General features: G+C 43.4%; 1 protein-coding gene across 3 annotated transcripts in view; it reads right to left on the bottom strand.

Moving 5' to 3' along the window:
• LOC125463524 (uncharacterized) overlaps positions 1 to 16,743 on the bottom strand; it is a 413,194-nt gene that overhangs the window by 355,934 nt on the left and 40,517 nt on the right. For all 3 annotated transcript variants that reach the window (XM_059653821.1, XM_059653820.1, XM_059653822.1), the window contains exon 2: positions 1,484 to 1,561. In XM_059653821.1, the coding sequence (XP_059509804.1) occupies positions 1,484 to 1,561 (78 nt within the window). The remainder of the gene's footprint in view (positions 1 to 1,483; positions 1,562 to 16,743) is intronic.

The following is a 16,743-nucleotide window of genomic DNA, read 5'->3' as shown; positions in this document are numbered from 1 at the left end:
GATCCTGCAACCTTCGGGTGGCATCATTGTGGCACTGCAGGAGGCCCATGATGGGCATGTCATCTAGAGAATGGGAGGGGGGAGTGGAAATGGTTTGCGACTGGGAGATGCAGTTGTTTGTTGCGAACTGAGCGGAGGTGTTCTGCAAAGCGGTCTCCAAGCCTCCGCAATGTAGAGGAAGCCACACCGGGTACAGTGGATGCAGTATACCACATTGGCAGATGTGCAGGTGAACCTCTGCTTAACGTGGAATGTCATCTTGGGGTCTGGGATAGGGGTGAGGGAGGTGGTGTGGGGGCAAGTGTAGCATTTCCTGCAGTTGCAGGGGAAGGTGCTGGGTGTGGTGGGGTTGGAGGGCAGTGTGGAGCGAACAAGGGAGTCACGGAGAGAGTGGTCTCTCTGGAAAGCAGACAGGGGTGGGGATGGAAAAATGTCTTGGGTGGTGGGGTCGGATTGTAAATGGCGGAAGTGTCGGAGGATGATGCGTTGTATGCGGAGGTAGGGTGGTGAGAGAGAGCGCGAGGGGGATCCTCTTTGGGCGGTTGTGGGGGGGGGGGGGGGGGGATGTGTTGCGGGAAATACGGGAGACGCGGTCAAGGGCGTTCTCGATCACTGTGGGGGGCAAGTTGCGGTCCTTGAAGAACTTGGACATCTGGGATGTGCGGGAGTGGAATGTCTTATCGTGGGAGCAGATGCGGCAGAGGCGGAGGAATTGGGAATAGGGGATGGAATTTTTGCAGGATGTTGGGTGGGAGGAGGTGTATTCTAGGTAGCTGTGGGAGTCGGTGGGCTTGAAATGGACAGCGGCACCCCCATCTACCTACTAACCTCATCCCACCTCCTTGACCTGTCCATCTTCCCTGGACTGACCTATCCCCTCCCTACCTCCCCACCTATACTCTCTCCACCTATCTTTTCTCTCCATCTTCGGTCCGCCTCTCCCTCTCTCCCTATTTATTCCAGTTCCCTCTCCCCATCCCCCTCTCTGACGAAGGGTCTAGGCCCGAAACGTCAGCTTTTGTGCTCCTGAGATGCTGCTTGGCCTGCTGTGTTCATCCAGCCTCACATTTTATTATCTTTAAACAGAGTGATCCTACTGGAGCCTGAATGGAACATTACTGGTTATTAAATGGAGTGAGTGAGTAGGTCCCCATTGCACTGCTCATGACTCCACCCATCATGTTACCAATTATTCACAAGAGGCTAGCAGGGCAGTGATCACCACAGCTGGATTTTTGTGAACAATCCCCACATGGACAATCTTTCAACTTTGCTGTGGCTGGACTTCAACTTGATTAGGGACCCAGGTAGGTGCAAAGCCCAGAGTTTCAGGTGTCAAAGATGAGATTTTGTCATTTTGCAGTCCACCTTAAGAAATTCCAAACTTAACATTATTTTTACATTTGATATTTAGGAAAGTCTTTAGGTATAGATTGGGCAACATAAGCATAACAAACTAAATATCAAAAGTAAAACAACTTACCCGTGATCTCTGCATTGGATTTTCAAAATCTGTACCTTCAGGTGCCAAACACAACCAGCCTCCATAGATGGGTTTAGCCTACAAAAGCAGTAAGACAGGGTATTATGAATATTTTTCCAAATTTAACTTTAAAATATGGAATACAGGAATGATAAACAGTGATCAATTCTATCAACTAAACATAAAATTTTAAATAGCCAAGAAATAGATTATAAACTCTGCATGGCTACAAGAGACAAACTGAACACCTACCTGCCCAAAACAGATGGGGTTACGTTAACTTCAGCAAACAAACAATCAACCACATTCATCGTCAGAACTCAAACATAACACACTTGGAAAGTCTCTGAGGATGCCCAACGCAAATTAGAAACCTACCAATAATCATTTAGTGGCACAAAAACAAACTTAAAGTAATGCTGAAAGAAAAAGGACATTTTGTCAAAAGATTGTCATTTTGAACTCAAGACTTTATAAAAAGAATACCAACTCAATGGAAGACCATCTAGCCTGCATGAAGAGTGCTGACTCAGGGACAAATCGATTCTGATTAATAGAGGAATTGCTATGCAGAATACACCCATTAATGCTATTTGACCGTTAGCTGCCAGCCTTAAATTTTGAACGAGGCAGGTTGACTTTTTCAAAGCAAAAAAAAAAGCTGTCACTAATTGAGATGAAACAGGCACCACACAGGCAGGGGACCTAGTGTACTAGTGTGTTTAGCTTCCACTACACATGTGCCACAGTGTCCATGTGACAGACACACAAGCAGGCAATCTTAAAAACTGGCTGTGAATGGAATTAGATGTTCAAGAGTATCCAGCAAATATTGCCAAATTGCAGAATTACATTAAAAGTTAGGCAGTGTTGCAAATTTTCTAGTACTTCTGCTTTCAACAAACAAGGCACCGAAAACAGAAGAACACACTATTGTTTGGTACGATTCACCAATTTTTGGGGCATATGGCCCATACTCCAAGCAAATGCCAGAACAGAAATTCACAATTCACATTATTCATCTACATAAGTAAAACATCTTTTGGGCTAAATGGTAGTACCCTGTTAATAGCGAATGCCACTTGTATCTTTGCTGCACTGTAGCAGCATGAATTAGTGTCAACCATATTCACAAACGCTTACGGTACCTTACTCCAAAGCAAATTGGGCACCAGAGGGATCACCTTGGGGGCCGATCATGAGTTTGCACAATACATAGTGAAAAATTTAATCAGGGTATCCATCATCCTACAGGAAAGATTGGTTCAATCTGAACGGGCCAGAAGCTTTCCTTCAACCTCATTTGTAAGCCCCAGATTGACAAAATACCAATGCAGGCACCTAATTGGTGAACAAAATAGGTATGGCTAACCAAAAAGAAAAATCAGTCTCATTAATCTATTCTACTTACTGAGCACAAGTACTAGCGATTTACTGGCCTATTCTTTTGTTTGCATGCAAAGGGGAGAACGGTAAATTATAAGATACTGATGTTTATAATAGCTTAGTCCATACAAGTTAGCTAAAATCATTCCTTAGTTATGATAGCTTCCATCCCCATAGCAATGTCTGCTCACAAAGGGGCTCTTGAAACTACAAACTGTCTGTAGGATGCCCGAATGCACCTTTTCCAGGATACTCCCCAGTTTCACACTGCAATTAAAAGCAACATCTCAAACAGACGATACGCGCTTTCCCCAAAAATTTAAAGGCCATCGCACCACATGGAAAACTCAAAACAGCCTTCATAGAGTGGTTGTATTGCATCTGATAGACGGTACTTCCTACAGTCAATATGCAGTCAAGGGAGTGAACATAGCTGATCGGGCTGCCACATCAAACAAGCTGTTCTGCACCCTGATGAGACGACAACGACGACGACGACAAGTTTCAAGTGTGAAAGAGGAGAAAATGAATATACCTAGTACAATATAGTTTAAATTTATTCCTGGGGTGTAGGGCTGCTGGTTTGGACAGCATTTACAGCCCATCTCTAAATGCCCTGGAAGTGGTACTGATCCACTTAAATGAACGGTGTTCAATTACATACCCGACATGTGTCTGTCCAACATCTAGTAGACAATGGGTGTTGTGCAATACTGGGCAGTTTCCCTACAGCCAGAATAGGGCTAGTCTAGCTTCGTTTCTGGTCAATGGTGAGCCTAAAAGACATTTCTACTGCAGGTTCAGTGATTGTAATACCATTGAAATGTTGTTAAGGGATTACGTTAATGGTTAGTTTCTCCTCTTGCTGGGGATGGTAAATGTCTGATCAGTACCTGGTGCTATGATGTTGTAGCCATAACAGAGGCATGGGTTTCTCAGGGGCAGGAATGGTTGCTGGATGTTCCAGGGTTTAGAGCATTTAAAAAGAATGGGGGGGGGGGTGTAGCACTACTAATCAGAGAGGGTATCACAGCTACAGAAGCTTCCATTGTCGAGGAAGATCTGCCTACCGAGTCAGTATGGGTGGAAATTAGGAACAGCAAGGGAGTAGTCACCTCGTTAGGGGTTTACTACAGGCCCCCCAATAGCAGCAGGGAGATTGAAGCAAGCATAGGTCGGCAGATTTTGGCAAGTGTGGACATAGTAGGGTTGTTGTCATGGGTGATTTTAACTTTCCCAATATTGATTGGAACCTCCTTCGAGCAGAAGATTTGAATGGAGCTGTTTTTGTAAGGTGTTCAGGAGGGATTACTAACTCAGTACGTTGACAGGCCGACGAGGGGAGTGGCCATTCTAGACTTGGTGCTCGGAAACGAGCCAGGGCAGGCATCAGATCTTGTGGTGGGAGAGCATTTTGGTGATAGTGACCATAACTGCCTCACATTCTACATAGCTATGGAGAAGGAGTGGATTAGGCAAAGTGGGAGGATATTTAATTGGGGAAGAGGAAACTATGATGTGATTAGACATGAGTTAGGAAGCATGGACTGGGAGCAATTGTTCCATGGTAAAGGCACTATAGACACGTGGAGACTGTTTAAGGAACAGTTGCTGTGAGTGATGAATAAATATGTCCCTCTGAGACAGGCAAGAAGGGGTAAGATAAAGAAACCTTGGATGACGAGAGCAGTGGAGCTTCTCGTCAAAAGGAAGAAGGTAGCTTACATAAGGTGGAGGAAGCTAGGGTCAAGGTCAGCTCTAGAGGATTACAGGCAGGCGAGGAAGGAACTCAAAAATGGTCTGAGAGCCAGGAGGGGGCACGAGAAAGGCTTGGCAGAACCGATTAGGGAGAACACAAAGGCATTTTACACTTATGTGAGGAATAAGAGAATGGTCAAAGAAACAGTAGGGCCGATCAGGGATAGCATAGGGAACTTGTGTGTGGAGTCTGAGGAGGTAGGGGAAGCCTTAAATGAGTATTTTGCTTCTGTTTTTACGAAAGAAACGAACTTTGTAGTGAATGAAACCCTTGAAGAGCAGGTGTGCATGCTGGAATGGATAGAGATAGAGGAAGCTGATGTGGTGAAAATTTCGTCCAACATTAAAGATTGACAAGTCGCCAGGCCCGGACCAGATTTGTCCTCAGCTGCTTTGGGAAATGAGAAATGCAACTGCTTTGCCACTTGCGAAGATCTTTGCATCCTCGCTCTCCACCAGAGTCATACCTGAGGACTGGAGAGAGGCAAATGTAATTCCTTTCTTGAAGAAAGGAAATAGGGAAATCCCCGGCAATTACAGACCAGTAGGTCGCATGTCTGTCGTCTGCAAGATGTTAGAAAGGATTCTGAGGGATAGGATTTATGGCCATCTGGAAGAGCATGGCTTGATTAAATGCAGTCAACATGGCTTTGAGAGGGGCAGGTCATGCCTCACAAACCTTAGAGTTCTTTGAGGATGTGACTAGAAAAGTTGATGAGGGTCGCGCTGTGGATGTGGTGTATATGGACTTCAGTAAGGCATTTGATAAGGTTCCCCGTGGTAGGCTCATTCAGAAGGTCAGGAGGAATGGGATACAAGGGAACTTAGCTGTCTGGATACAGAATTGGCTGGCCAACAGAAGACACAGAGCGGTAGTAGAAGGAAAATATTCTGCCTGGAATTCAATGGTGAGTGGTGTTCCACAGGGCTCTGTCCTTGGGCCTCTACTGTTTGTAATTTTTATTAATGACTTGGACGAGGGAATTGAAGGATGGGTCAGCAAGTTTGCAGATGACACAAAGGTCGGAGGTGTCGTTGACAGTATAGAGGGCTGTTGTAGGCTGCAGCGGGACATTGACAGGATGCAGAGATGGGCTGAGAGGTGGCAGATGGAGTTCAACCTGGATAAATGCGAGGTGAATCATTTTGGAAGGTCGAAATTGAAAGCTGAGTACAGGATTAAGGATAGGATTCTTGGCAGTGTGGAGGAACAGAGGGATCTTGGTGTGCAGATACATAGATCCCTTGAAATGGCCACCCAAGTGGGCAGGGTTGTTAAGAAAGCATATGGAGTTTTGGCTTTCATTAACAGGGGGATTGAGTTTAAAAGAGTCGTGAGATCTTGCTGCAGCTCTATAAAACTTTGGTTCGACCGCACTTGAAATACTGCGTCCAGTTCTGGTCGCCCTATTATAGGAAAGATGTGGATGTTTTGGAGAGGGTTCAGAGGAGGTTTACCAGGATGCTGCCTGGACTGGAGGGCTTAACTTATGAAGAGAGGTTGACTGAGCTCGGACTTTTTTCATTGGAGAAAAACGGAGGAAGAGAGGGGACCTAATTGAGGTATATAAGATAATGAGAGGCATAGATAGAGTTGATAGCCAGAGACTATTTCCCAGGGCAGAAATGGCTAACATGAGAGGCCATACGTTTAAGCTGGTTGGTGGAAAGTATAGAGGGGATGTCAGAGGCGGGTTCTTTACACAGAGTTAAGAGCATGGAATGCGTTGCCAGCAGCAGTTGTGGAAGCAAGGTCATTGGGGTCATTTAAGAGACTGCTGGACATGCATGTGGTCACAGAAATTTGAGGGTGCATACATGAGGATCAATGGTCAGCACAACAGCGTGGGCTGAAGGGCCTGTTCTGTGCTGTACTGTTCTATTCTATGTTCTATGAATGTTACTTGCCACTTGTCAAGATAAGCCTAAATATTGTACTGTTTCAATATCTGAAGAACCACAAGCACTGCTTAACATTGCACAATGGCTAAACATGGCCACTTCTGACTTCATGATGGAGGGACCGTCACTGATGAAGTAGCTGAAATTATTGAGCCTAGGATACTCCTGCGGCAAGATATCAATCTCCAACTACTATAAAGCATGTTCTTTTGTAGTATGATTCCAGCGAGTTTTCCCTGCAATTTCCATTGACTCAGGTTTTGCAAGGCTCCTTGATGCAACAGTAGGTCAAATGCACCCTTGACGTCAAGGATTTGACTCTCAGCACCTTTTATCCATTTCTGGGCCAAGGCTGCAATGGGGTCAGCAGCTGAGTGGCCTTAATGGAAGCCAAACAGAACAACTGTGAGCAAACAGGTTATTCATTTAAAAGTGCTGCTCGATAGACTGTCAAATTTTCCCCTCCAGGTTAAATCTGTCCTGGGATAACAAGGTGTGGAGCTGGATGAACAGAGCAGGCCAGGCATCAGAGGAGCAGAAAAGTGGACGTTTCTTGTCTCCGCTCACCTACAAGCTACATCCCCACCTCCACGACCTATCCGTCTTCTCTCCACCTATCAGCTCCACTAGGCACCTTCTATTGCTGCCTCCCTTTCTCTCATTTTAGAGCCCCCTTCGCCTCCCCCATTTCTAAAGAACAGTCCAGACCTGAAAAGTCAGCTTTTCTGTTTCTGATGGTGCCTGGCCTACCGTGTTCATCCAGCTCCACACCTTGTTATCTCAGCACGGGCAGTTCCTACTATCTCCAAATCTGTACTGGATTTTGTGCACAAAGCTTGCATGGCCAATTTTCTACACTGTTGCACAGATGCAAGTGTATCAGCTGTACAAGAACTGGGCTAGTTCTGAAACACAAGTCTTCAGTACTATGACCAGAATGTCATCAGGGCCCATAGTCAAGCGGTCTTCAATCATTTCTTGAAAGCACAGGGAGCAGAACACAGTGGAATTTCTATTTTTGTGCCAAAGTAGTTTCTTGCTATCTCCTTCATGCTGACAATCCCACAGGGACTCTTATGTAGTGATTTAACACATTTACTTAGCTGCAGTGGAACGATGATCCTCATTCCCTGCAAGAGGCATCCTGCTTGTACCGATAGTTCTCACTTCTATGTGACAAATAGCTTAAGTTTTGAATTGGTCCTGTGATCTTGCCATGAAGTCCCACGGACATCACTTTTGAGTGTAGTGGACCATTTCTACTGTACAACTTGACTTGTCCTCTATTCCTGAAGTGTTTTCTCCTAGTTTGAAGTGGAGATGTCTACATTTAAAAGTCAGTTTGGAGTCCAGTCATTTGATAAAGGTTATCTGGGATAGTTCATGAGCGTTCCCAAGCAAGTTGATTTGCAATACTTAATAGTACAAGTGTGAGCTTGTAGCAACAATACCCACCAGCTCTACATACAGGCTGCTGCCAGTATAACAGTCAGTGGTCTGTGGTCCGTTAGCAAGGTAAATTCCGACTTTCGAGGACTGGTTGGAAATTGCCTGATGCCAAAAATGATTCCCAGCACTTCTCTGGGCATTGTTAAAACAGAAGTGAACAATCTTGATGCAAAAGCAATTGGCTTCTCCACCACTGGGTAGAACATGAAAAATGACTGCTCTCACTTCACAAGGTGATGTTTCGCATGCCTGTTGAAATAGTAACTTTGGGTCAAAACTTCTAATTTTAATACAGCCCCAGTTCTAAAGAAAATGAGATGTGCAACATTAAAACTGCTTACTAGACAGAGGCAGTCAGATCGGCTCAATTTCCCCGGCAATTTCTATGCTTCCATATTTCAAAATCGTCAGCATCTACAGTTCTTTGTTTCACTTTAAATAAAGCCTCCTTGGTTTGTGTAAAAGCATTCACTCTGATCTTCACGTTTTCAATTCTTGTTTTGGCATAATAAATTGTGCAACACCTTAAGAACAGTTACAAACCTTTTTTTGGGAGGGGAGAAGAGAAACTGCCAGAGAATTTAGCAAGCCCAAAAATGACCGCAGCTGGTTTTCACTTATCGGTACAGGTGTTTCAGTTATGGCTTCTTATTTTTGACGGTGACTTGTGCAAGTCGCTTAGAACATTTCTGCCATTGCCAAAGGAATTTTAAAAATTCTTAAGCGCCGTTCCTCAGTCTTGAACCATAATCTTAGACTCTCTGCAAAGTAGCTTCCAATTTGTAGAGTCAACACAGTGTGAAGCTGGAGACAGACAGGTCAGGCAGCAGAGGAACAGGAATGTCAATTTTTCGAGTCAGGACCCTTCATCAAAACGGTGGAAGGGGAAGGGAGGTGAGGTGGTGATAGGCGTATGCAAGCAGGGAATAGTGGGGATTGATCAGTAGGGAAGGTGGGGAGGAAGATAGACAGGCTGCTAGCAATCAAGCTTGACTAAGATCAATTTTACTGAAAAGATATCTGCAGATGAATGCAAATCCTGGAGTAACAGAAATACTTGATTGTTAACCTCTAAAAGGGCTATTCAAATACAACAGGGTGTTCTATTTGGGATCACATCTCCACATATTATTCCAAGAGGGTTGAAAAGAGTCCAGTGTCACCTAGATGATATTGTCATTATGAAGAAATGAAAAAGAGCATCTCTACAAGTTGGAAGTCACCCATAGCAAGAACTGCAGATATTGATGTCCGGAGTCAAGACAGCATGGAGCTGGAGGAACACAGTAGGTCATACAGCCGCTGAGGAACAGGAATGTTGCCGTTTCGGGTTTAACTCCTTCAGCAGAACTGGGGAGGGCGAAGGGAGAAAGGGGGCTTTTTCTACCTACATCAAGCTTATCCAGGCCTCCCAGTATCTGCAAGTTTCAAATTTTAGAAAAAGGTGCACAGTATTTCTTGAATGGAGACAAATTAGGAAGTTTTGATGCCCAAGTGACCCAACAGTACTTGCTCACAAGTCATTGACAGTTACTATGCAGGGCCAGTAAGAGGCATCAATTGCCTAACACTTGTGAAGCTACATTTGGAGCGTGCGCACAGTTCTGGCTCCCTTGCCAAATGAATGAACATACATGCCATACAGGCAGCGCAGAGCTTCACCATAAGTGATTCCTCCACTGGTAATGTTGCCCTATGAGGTGAAACTGAAGAGTCTGGGATTGCATTCTCTGAAATTATGAATGGGAGGCAGGCAATCTTATTAGAACGTATTCTCAAAAAGAAAAAAAAGGAGCTGACATGCAAGATATTAAAAGAATATTTCCTTGGTTGTGGGGTCTAGATTCAGGTGATAATCCCAGAATAAGAAGCAACAGCACATTTACAGTTGAGATGAGAAATGTTTTTCCTGGAGCGTCAGTGGCTGAGGGGTAGCTTTAGATAAGTTTATACAATCATTAGGGATATAGAACCAAAGTCTTTCCCCCAAGGTAGCAGAGTTGAAAACTAGGAGGTCACAGGTTTAAAAAGGGGAGAGGGGAAAGAGTTTTAAGAAAGAAAAGAGAAAGAGACCCAAGGGACAACTTTTTCCAAGTACAGGGTGATGCTGTGTATGGAACAAGCTGCCAGAGGAAGTGTGAGGTGGGTAAAACTATAACATTTAAAAGATATCTGGATGAGTACATGAATAGGAAGGATTTAGAGGAAAGTGGGCCACACGTTGGGACTAGATTAATTTAGGATATCTGGTCAGTATGGATGAGGGTCTGTCCCTGTGCTGTACGTCTGACTGAGTAGTAAAACACGAATTCTCAACCCCAAAAGGTGGAGAAAGTTCGGCCATTATCAGTTCAAGACAGAAATGGAGAGATTCTTCATTACTAAATGATAAAAAGTATTGGAATAACTTAAGACCGCAACATACAGCAGCAGGATTAGGCCATTCAGCCCAACCGGCCTGCTCAACTAAACTACCATAGTGTATATGCTTTTCAACCCAATTTTCCCACCTTCTCCTCGTAACCTTTAATCCCTTTATCAAGAACAAAAAAAAAATTTGTTTCAGAGACTCAATAACTTGGGTCTCCATAGCTCTCTAGCTATGTGTTCCAGACACTCAGCCTGAAGAACTTCCTCCTCATCTCAGTTCAAAAAAAGGGCATCCCTTCACTGTGCAGCTGTACCCTCAGGTTCTTGTCTCTCCTACTAGTGAAAACATCTTCCATACATCAAGCTTATCCAAGCCTCTCAGTATCTGTAAGTTTCAATCAGGGCCCGGATGCCCGCTCCCCTTCATCCTTCTAATCTCCACTGAGTAACAGACGCTGAGTCTTCAACCATTCCCCCATATGACAATTCCTTTACTTGCAGGATCATTCTTCTAAAGCTCCCCTGGACACCCTCCCCTGCTAGCATATCCTTCCTTACATATAGGGCCCAAAACTGCTCTCAATATTCCAATGCGGTCTGACCAGAGCCTTATACAGCCTCTGCAGTACATCCCTGTTCTTGTATTTTAGCCTCTCAAACTGAATGCCAATGTTGCATTTGCCACCTAACTGCCAAAGTCCTAGTTTTTGACTGCGGATTCCTCTGCCATCCAGACTCATTCGTTAATTTTCTGATTTTCATTTCCATTTCCAATTTTGTCCATTCTGATTTCAACATCAGGTCCCCATCTCCCTGCCAAGTTAGGTTAAGCCTGCCAAACAGCACCTAACTCCCTGCAGGGATCTTTGCTCAATTCCCTTCAAGATGCAAATAGTCCTGCTTATACATTTGTCTCAGAACCACTAAAAAAAAAAGAAAATTAATAATCTGGGGAAGCTTTGGACATAAACTGAATAGTAATGGACAGTTAGCTAGAGACTAGCGCAGAGAACAGTGCATATATGGACATAAACTGAGGGGATACCAAAGATCATACTAGACCTTTAGGTAAGTGCAGCATTTAAGAGCTGCATGTTACCACCACAGATTTATACATCTATGCAACCAGTTTCACGCTGACCCATGTGTCATATAATCAAATACGGGATTCAAATAAGGGTAAAAATATTGAACGTTGAACACGATTGAGGTCTGCAAGCATGGAATGTTTGGGACAGACACGCACGGACAGACAACTTGCTTTTCAAAAGTTGTATTTTGCTTGTTGGCAACAAGGTGGTACTGACAGCAACCAACCAGCCCACGTTTGGAGAATCAACACATTATGCAACACTAGATCCTCTTGCAGCCTCCTTCTCATCTCTCTGCCCTTCTCCCTGGCCAAGTGAAATCCCAAGACCCAACACAGGGCCACCCAGCTTAAGAACCCTCAGCCATCACAAACTCCCTTCAAAATCACACGAAAAGTTATCCTAACCATAGCAAACAAATACCTGACAACTCACTTACCACCACTGCCACCCTTCCATCCCAGGTCCTTTCTCTCCTGTATTTACTACTGATCAGTTCAACAGTGAACCGGAGGAGCACCTCTTCACCAATTCGTAGTCTCCTACATACGAGTGACTTGTCCACCATTTGTCCTGATGACTGATTTATCACATACAAATAGGTTTGCTGGCCTCCCCTGTGTATTTACAAAACCAATGTTCAGACTACAAATGACATGCCTGCAAACATGATTTTACAAAGCAGAAGCCAGCACAATATAAACAGATGAGTGAAACATTATGATTACTGGTCCTAAACATATTAGATGAGAACAATCAGTTCAAAAGGGCAAGTCTGACAAAAATCCATCAAGTTTATCTTGATGTCACAGCTGGCTTTGTGATGAATACATTATGGAAGCCTCAGGACAAACAGCAACATAAAAAGCAGCTTAAGACACCTATTCTGCATTCTCATTTTCCTCCTCCCCTTCCATTTAAATGTTAGAAGCTTAGGTTCTTGCCAAGTTGGGTTGTACGTACATTAAATGTTCACTAGCATATCATTTGACTGTAATTATGGGTTTGCAAAACTTCCAATTTCAACCCATTTGGCAAAAAAATCCAGCCGTGCAAGTATATTTTTTGAATTTTAGTTAAATAGCAGCAAACGCTTTATGGACCATTTAATATCTGATAGAAATGGTGATTAAAGGGACTAGGACTAGAAATCAATATTAAGATTACAATGGGAGTAATTTGAAGGCATAAACCATTTAAAACCACAACAGGCAAATCACTATTAAAGATGCTCTCTTAAAAGCCTTTGCCCCTGTTCTATATTTGTATTACTATTCCAGATGGCTTATGACAACATTCATAGTTGGCAAATGATGAATATCTAGTTAGCAAAAAGATTTATCTTCACATTAAACCTATTTTACATTTCATTCTATACTTCAAAAGAAAAACACTACCAAGACTGTTTTGTGATGTTTCATTCTCTCTACCCCCTTGCATTTCAGTTATGCAGTCCTTGTTTATTTCAAGAATATTCTAAACTCTAATTAAAACATCAATAAAATCTATTTTTTAAAAAATTCCCTACTGCATCAGACCCCTCAAGAAACAAATGTGGGATACTACAAATTATGGCATGGTTGGTTCGCTTGCAGACATTTCATTACCCTGCTGGGTAACATCAGTGCCACCTCGATGAAGTGCTGTGTTTTAGAACATAGAACAGTACAGCACAGAACAGGCCCTTCAGCCCACAATGTTGTGCCGACCATTGATCCTCATGTATGCACCCTCAAATTTCTGTGACCATATGCATGTCCAGCAGTCTCTTAAATGACCCCAATGACCTTGCTTCCACAACTGCTGCTGGCAACGCATTCCATGCTCTCACAACTCTCTGCGTAAAGAACCCGCCTCTGACATCCCCTCTATACTTTCCACCAACCAGCTTAAAAGTATGGCCTCTCATGTTAGCCATTTCTGCCCTGGGAAATAGTCTCTGGCTATCAACTCTATCTATGCCTCTCATTATCTTATATACCTCAATTAAGTCCCCTCTCCTCCTCCTTTTCTCCAATGAAAAGAGACCGAGCTCAGTCAACCTCTCTTCATAAGTTAAGCCCTCCAGTCCAGGCAGCATCCTGGTAAACCTCCTCTGAACCCTCTCCAAAGCATCCACATCTTTCCTATAATAGGGCGACCAGAACTGGACGCAGTATTCCAAGTGCGGTCTAACCAAAGTTTTACAGAGCTGCAACAAGATCTCACGACTCTTAAACTCAATCCCCCTGTTAATGAAAGCCAAAACTCCATATGCTTTCTTAACAACCCTGTCCACTTGGGTGGCCATTTCAAGGGATCTATGTATCTGCACACCAAGATCCCTCTGTTCCTCCACACTGCCAAGAATCCTATCCTTAATCCTGTACTCAGCTTTCAATTTCGACCTTCCAAAATGATTCACCTCGCATTTATCCAGGTTGAACTCCATCTGCCACCTCTCAGCCCATCTCTGCATCCTGTCAATGTCCCGCTGCAGCCTACAACAGCCCTCTATACTGTCAACGACACCTCCGACCTTTGTGTCGTCTGCAAACTTGCTGACCCATCCTTCAATCCCCTCGTCCAAGTCATTAATAAAAATTACAAACAGTAGAGGCCCAAGGACAGAGCCCTGTGGAAGCCCACTCACCACTGACTTCCAGGCAGAATATTTTCCTTCTACTACCACTCGCTGTCTTCTGTTGGCCAGCCAATTCTGTATCCAAGCAGCTAAGTTCCCTTGTATCCCATTCCTCCTGACCTTCTGAATGAGCCTACCATGGGGAACCTTATCAAATGCCTTACTGAAGTCCATATACACCACATCCACAGCGCAACCCTCATCAACGTTTCTAGTCACATCCTCAAAAAACTCGATAAGGTTTGTGAGGCATGACCTATCCCTTACAAAGCCATGTTGACTGTATTTGATCAAGCCATTTTCTGGCTTGCTGTTTAAACTCTGGAGGTCTGTTGGAGTTGATCACCTCATTTTCATTTTTCTTGGCAGTGTTGTGTATATAGGGTCCAATTCTAGGTGTTTATTGATGGCCTTCTTGGTGGAGAACCAAGCTTCTAGAAATTCCTGTGCTTGTTTCTGTTTGGCTTGTCCTAGGATCCTGACGCCATCCCAATCAAACTGGTCGTTCTCCTTGTCTGTGATGAGCGAGTATACGGACGAGGACCACCAGTTTGATTGGGACAACGTCAAGGTCGTGGCACAGGCCAAACAAACAGACAAGCACGGGAATTTCTAGACATCTGGTTCTCCACCAAGGAGGCCAATAAACACAGAATTAGACCCTATGTACACGCCACTGCAAAGAAGAACCAGAAATGAGATAATCAACTCCAGTGGATCCAAAAAATTTAAACAACAACCAGTAAAATACAATGCTTCATCAGAGGCTGCACTGATGAAGTTACCCAGCAGGCTAATGAGACGTCCGCAAACTAACTAACAAAGAAACAAGTGAACCAACCAGAGCATCCTCAACCTGATCTACAAATCTACAAGAACCATATACTATAGTATATTTTATACAGGGGGAAATAAAAAAAAAGGATGTGAAATATGGTGAAGGTGCTTTTTAAAATTGGTTTCCATCATTGCTTCTCCCTATAAAGAACCCAGTGAAAGTTTAAGGCACCACAGCCCTGCTCTCATTACAGCGAGACAACCAATAGTGGTTTAACCCAAAGGTAACCCTGCCTCAGATGAGGGGAGAGGCTGAGTAGAGGAGTCCTTCATGGTAACCTCTGTAGCGCGAATTAAACCCATGCTGTTGGCATTACTCTTGTAAGACACTATATCCTGTAACAAAGTATTCTGGGTACAACCCAAATAACAATGCAAATACCTCTTACCAGTCATGATTTAAAGCGCACAATGAGCCAAATTGTTGTTTTGAAAATTCTTCACAGATCATAAACACTTTTATTCCTGATTGGTGGTAAATCAGCCCATCAGAATTTAAGAGTATATTTACATTTTACTACTTTTAATGTCCATGATTAAAGGAAGATGTCTTTTTAAAAAAAGACATTCACGAAGTATTTCAGGACTTGTGTCTTTCAACCCAGGAAAAATTATGCAACGTAATGTAGGCTAACAAAAGCTAAATCACACTACTATATGGTGGCTACCTGCTACGATTAACAAACTTGAAATTACTCATTGTGCATCCAAAATTAAACAAAACCTAGGGATAAACATTCATGAGATGTCTTCTTTTATTTATGCTACCAAAATCTGGCTTCCATAATGCATTAACAAAATTATAGACCCATCGGGAGACCCAGATACTGAAATGCAAATATCAGGAGCACGCTCTCAGATTCTCAGAATTCCAAAGATCTCGAACTAAATCAAATAAGGCAGCATATTTTGGAAGTAGTTTTCAAAGTGAACAGTGTTAACATAAGCAAGTGTAGCTGAGAACTGGAGGCTTCCTTTTAAGGTATTACTAAGAAACAGAAAAATAGCAGGAATCACCACTGGGAAGTAGAACTGAAGACATTTTCCTGAGAAGTAGAGAGTTAGATTACATAAAAACTTGGTTACATCATAATTTCTTTTGGAAAACTAGTAGACTCCCTTGGCCTTATTCCCACAACTCTAATCAACCACCTTACTTCCCTTTCTGGACCTGTTATGGTTGTCAGAAGTTCTCTTTCCTCCAGCATAGATCCCCTCCCCTGTAAAACTGGCATCATTGAAAACTTCGTAAAAACCTTCCTTGTAGAATAACACCCATTTTACAATTTCCCTTTGCCCTTCAATATTCAGGCAATACTGGAATCTCCAAATCCATTCTCATCTTTCCAAAATCACATTTGAATCCCTCCAATCAGGTTGCAAGCCCCATCACCACAATTAAAATAGGCTTTATCAAAGGGACAGATGTCATGTCATTTGATTGAGATATTTGCAAGCCATTCCTTTTCAATCTTTCCCCAACAGTGCGCCTGCTGCCCAGTTAGGTGGGACTACAGTGACTGATTTGATTTCCATGTCCAATCATAGACAGATAATCACTTTCATTCCTCCCCTCCCAACCCCCCAACCCCAAAATCTCATCACTTTCTCTCTGGAGGAGTTCCTCCCAGAATCCACCCTTATTTTCCTGTTCCAAACATGCTCACTACCTCGGCAACATTATTTGCCAACACTGGGTTCAAGTCGTACTTCTAGCTCACTACCTGACCCCACTCACTGCCTCCAATTTCACCATGAAGGTCATTTCGTGCGCATAAATATTGTGTAATAAAGCCACTATTTTTAGTGCCTGCCACAAACTGGGTTCTCCAAGCTGTGGTCAA

Source organism: Stegostoma tigrinum, chromosome 22, assembly GCF_030684315.1.
Source record: "Stegostoma tigrinum isolate sSteTig4 chromosome 22, sSteTig4.hap1, whole genome shotgun sequence".
In the NCBI taxonomy this organism is placed as follows: domain Eukaryota; kingdom Metazoa; phylum Chordata; class Chondrichthyes; order Orectolobiformes; family Stegostomatidae; genus Stegostoma; species Stegostoma tigrinum.
Note: the sequence above shows the minus strand (reverse complement) of the source record. Positions and strands in the feature narration are given on the sequence as shown.